We start from the raw sequence: 4,745 nt of genomic DNA on the forward strand, positions 1-4,745 counted from the left end.
AGGAAGTGAAGATGCGTCGTCCATCTTTGTTTACAGTCTCCGATCTGAATCTATTTAATTTGTTTCTCTTTTCTCGAGTGATGTTCAGTAACTTAAAACATTAACATCTGTGTTTTATTCTGAAAGTACAGCTGAGCTCTTCCCGTATAATTGACTCAGTGTCATGTGACTCACAGAGCGGGTCGGACTCCGACCAGCAGCAGAACTCTGAGCGCGATGCGTTTGTGGAGGTTCCAGTGCTCCACGGCCACGGCCATCATCAACCCCCCCACAAACAGCATGTTGGTGTCCTTCAGGTACTGCATACACACCTGGAGCAACAAACACAGGGTGGACGGACTCATACATCGGAACTAAAGAAAAAAACTAAGTTAACTAATGAACAAGAACATTTCATTTCTAAATGTTGTGAATGTGTGTGTGTGTGTGTGTGTGTGTGTGTGTGTGTGTGTGTCTGCTCGTCTGTACGTCTTTGGACTCCATGATGCCGAGGACGGGGAAGAGGATGGTCGGCAGCAGTGCCGTCACAGCCAGTGGCAAAACCTCAGTGCACCAGTACACCGCCATGAGGGCTATGACATAAGCACAGGCAGCTTCCTACACACACACACACACAAACACGCACGCACACACACACACACACACACACACACACACACACACACACACACACACACACACACAAAATAAAGTTCTCATGAAACTGTAAAAACAAAAGAACAGGACACGTGTTGTTTAGTTTGATCCTCTACATGTGACACCTGCTGGACGTCTGGATCCAGCTGTGACACATGTGAGACAAAGACTCAGTGAGCAGGACTAAGTGACACCTAGTGGTGGAAATGCAGATTGCAACCAACTGAATTCCATCTTGAGGAGAATTTAAGAGTTTGTAAGAAACAGGATCCACAGGACGTTACTTTGGGAGGAGTCTGTGGAACGTAGTGTTGGAATCAGACGTATCGTTCTGTGTCAAATTATTTTACATCATACATTCTCCTGAATCCTTCACACTTCAAAAAAAAAAAAAAAAAAAAAAAAAAAATATATATATATATAGTTGTCATCCTGCTGAGACGCTGCTGAAGTGACGACAGCTCCGACTGTGTCCAAACACACACACTGTTTTCATTCACGTAACCACACACACACACACACACACACACACACACACACACACACAGACTCACACACAGACTCACACACACACACACACACACTTTCATTCACGTAACACACACACACACACACACACACACACACACACACACACACACACACACACACAGACACACACACACACACACACACACACATACACACACACAGACTCCACACACACACAGACTACACACACACACACACACACACAGACTACACACAGACTCCACACACACACACACACACACACACACACACACACACACACACACATACACACACACAGACTCACACACACACACAGACACACACACACACACACACACAGACTCACACACACACTCACACACACACACACACACAGACCACACACACACACACACACACACACACACACACACACAGACTCACACACACACACACAGACTCACACACACACACACACACACAGACTCACACACACACACACACATGCTGTGATGATGAAGTGTGGGTTTCTGGGAAACATTACTTCCTGTAGAAACATTGACTGTTTTACTCTGATTCTTAATTAATCATTAAACAGTTTGAACAGAAACAGGATTTATTTATTTTCTACTCTCTACGTTTTTTTGATGAACACATTTTAAATAAACTTTCTATATTTCTATAGAATTAACTGGTTCTAATTTAAGCGTTAAGATTAAGATTAATTCCGATTTATTGTTCCAGTGGTTCACAGCTGGACGTCGGCGGAGAAGCAGCTGTTTCAGCAAACATCATTCATTACTAAATGGAAAATAATCCTAAATATCACTGTGTGAATATGTTCATGAGGATTTGTTCAAAAATGTAAAATGAATCTGTCCAGGTGGAAACAAACCTGTGTCCATGACCTCACAGGTAAATAGATCAGCCTCAGAGGAACAAAGTCACGTATGAAGTGAATCTTCAAACTGTTCAGACTCAGTTTGTCAATCAGTGACAGGAAGTGTGAATGTGACCTGTTGAATTATTCACTGCTCTGCAACGACACCAGTGAATGACGTCCACACACACACGTAAACACGTAAACACGTAAACACGTAAACACGAAAACACGGAAACACAGAAACACTGACACTGGTCACACCCACAGTTTAGCTGCTTCATCAGTCGTAAACTGGTTCAATAAAACTACTGTAAATCTGCTCAGTGTTCTTTAACATGGTTATACTGGTCAGTGCTCAGTGACCTGGTTAAACTGGTTGTATAAACTAGTCTCACCGTGGTGCTGATGGCGAGCGGCAGCAGGATGAACGGGGTGCAGACGAGGATGAAGACGCCCTTCAACCTCCAGACCTGCTGCAACATTTTCACCCTCAGAGGAAGAACGGCCATGAGTGAAGAAGAAGATGATGATGAAGATCAGTATAAGTTAATGTCAGAGAAGAACTGTGAAGGTGAGAGCTTCTCCCTGTCTGCTGCTCTCTCTCTGTCCAACAGGCTGGTGTTTCACAGTCAACACTACATATAAGTGTGAGTTACACACACACTGTCTCTCTCACACACACTCACACTCACACACTCTCTCTCTCTCTCACACACACATGCAGACGTTATCGGACTGTGCAGAGTAAACAGACAGAAGGAAATCACATGTGTTGGTGTCAGGCTGAACTCACCTGTTTTCAGTTTGAACTGACGGAGCAATGACAAGAAACTAAAACCTAAATCTGTTTATATCTAAATACTAAAACTTCCTCAAATGTTTCATTCTCTTGTTTCATTCTCTTATTCCCTCTCTCTCTCCTCCAGTGTTATTCCCTCTCTCTCTCTCCTCCAGTGTTATTCCCTCTCTCTCCTCCAGTGTTATTCCCTCTCTCTCCTCCAGTGTTATTCTCTCTCTCTCCAGTGTTATTCTCTCTCCTCCAGTGTTATTCCCTCTCTCTCTCCTCCAGTGTTATTCCCTCTCTCTCTCCTCCAGTGTTATTCCCTCTCTCTCTCTCCTCCAGTGTTATTCCCTCTCTCTCTCTCCTCCAGTGTTATTCTCTCTCTCTCCTCCAGTGTTATTCCCTCTCTCCTCCAGTGTTATTCTCTCTCTCTCCTCCAGTGTTATTCCCTCTCTCTCCTCCAGTGTTATTCCCTCTCTCTCTCCTCCAGTGTTATTCCCTCTCTCTCCTCCAGTGTTATTCCCTCTCTCTCTCCTCCAGTGTTATTCCCTCTCTCTCTCTCCTCCAGTGTTATTCCCTCTCCTCCAGTGTTATTCCCTCTCTCTCCTCCAGTGTTATTCCGTCCCTCTCTCCTCCAGTGTTATTCCCTCTCTCTCCTCCAGTGTTATTCCCTCTCTCTCCTCCAGTGTTATTCCCTCTCTCTCTCCTCCAGTGTTATTCCCTCTCTCTCCTCCAGTGTTATTCCGTCCCTCTCTCTCCTCCAGTGTTATTCTCTCTCTCTCCTCCAGTGTTATTCTCTCTCTCTCCTCCAGTGTTATTCCCTCTCTCTCTCCTCCAGTGTTATTCCTCCTCTCTCTCCTCCAGTGTTATTCCTCTCTCCTCCAGTGTTATTCCCTCTCTCTCTCCTCCAGTGTTATTCCGTCCCTCTCTCTCTCCTCCAGTGTTATTCCCTCTCTCTCTCCTCCAGTGTTATTCCCTCTCTCTCTCCTCCAGTGTTATTCCCTCTCTCTCTCCTCCAGTGTTATTCCCTCTCTCTCTCCTCCAGTGTTATTCCCCCTCTCTCCTCCAGTGTTATTCCCCCTCTCTCCTCCAGTGTTATTCCTCTCTCTCTCCTCCAGTGTTATTCCCTCTCTCTCTCCTCCAGTGTTATTCCCTCTCTCTCCTCCAGTGTTATTCCCTCCCTCTCTCCTCCAGTGTTATTCCCTCTCTCTCCTCCAGTGTTATTCCCTCTCTCTCCTCCAGTGTTATTCCCTCTCTCTCTCCTCCAGTGTTATTCTCTCTCTCCTCCAGTGTTATTCCCTCTCTCCTCCAGTGTTATTCCCTCTCTCTCCTCCAGTGTTATTCCCTCTCTCCTCCAGTGTTATTCCCTCTCTCTCCTCCAGTGTTATTCCCCCTCTCTCCTCCAGTGTTATTCCCCCTCTCTCCTCCAGTGTTATTCCCTCTCTCTCTCCTCCAGTGTTATTCCCCCTCTCTCCTCCAGTGTTATTCCCCCTCTCTCCTCCAGTGTTATTCCCCCTCTCTCTTTGTTGGTTCTGTCGTTCTCCTGCTGAGTCGAGATCGTCTGTGAAAACACGCCGGAAGCATCAGATCAAACCTCTCGACTCATTCACGTGTTAGAAATCAGTTTAAAATCTGTTTTGACTGGTTCCATGTTTAATCCAGAGTAAATAAAAAGATTAGATGAAAATAAGAAAAGATGAAATAATTTGACATTGAGACTGAAACTGGATTTAAAGGTTTAATGTAAAAGACAGAATGAATGAACGAGTTCTGACCGTAAACTGTAAAAACCAAAAGTGAAGCTAATTCTTCCAATGCTATCGCCCCCTGGTGGATGCCTGCTCTAAGATAATAAAAGTGTGCCAAAGATGGTTACTGTCATTTGAGGAAGTTCTTATCACACTGATGTTTGTTCAAGACGTCTTTACCACCAGATGGCAGCGTTCACGTCGG

The 4,745-nt window shown here is 45.0% G+C and overlaps 1 protein-coding gene across 1 annotated transcript in view; it reads right to left on the reverse strand.

Moving 5' to 3' along the window:
- slc13a5a (solute carrier family 13 member 5a) overlaps positions 1-2,095 on the reverse strand; it is a 7,781-nt gene extending 5,686 nt beyond the window's left edge. Inside the window, 3 exon segments of the mRNA XM_047343670.1 lie at positions 175-311; positions 469-597; positions 2,024-2,095. Of these exon segments, the coding sequence (XP_047199626.1) occupies positions 175-311; positions 469-567 (236 nt within the window). The 5' untranslated portion in view covers positions 568-597; positions 2,024-2,095.
- Between the last annotated feature and the right edge of the window lie 2,650 nt (positions 2,096-4,745).

Source organism: Hippoglossus stenolepis, chromosome 15 (genome assembly GCF_022539355.2).
Source record: "Hippoglossus stenolepis isolate QCI-W04-F060 chromosome 15, HSTE1.2, whole genome shotgun sequence".
In the NCBI taxonomy this organism is placed as follows: Eukaryota; Metazoa; Chordata; class Actinopteri; order Pleuronectiformes; family Pleuronectidae; genus Hippoglossus; species Hippoglossus stenolepis.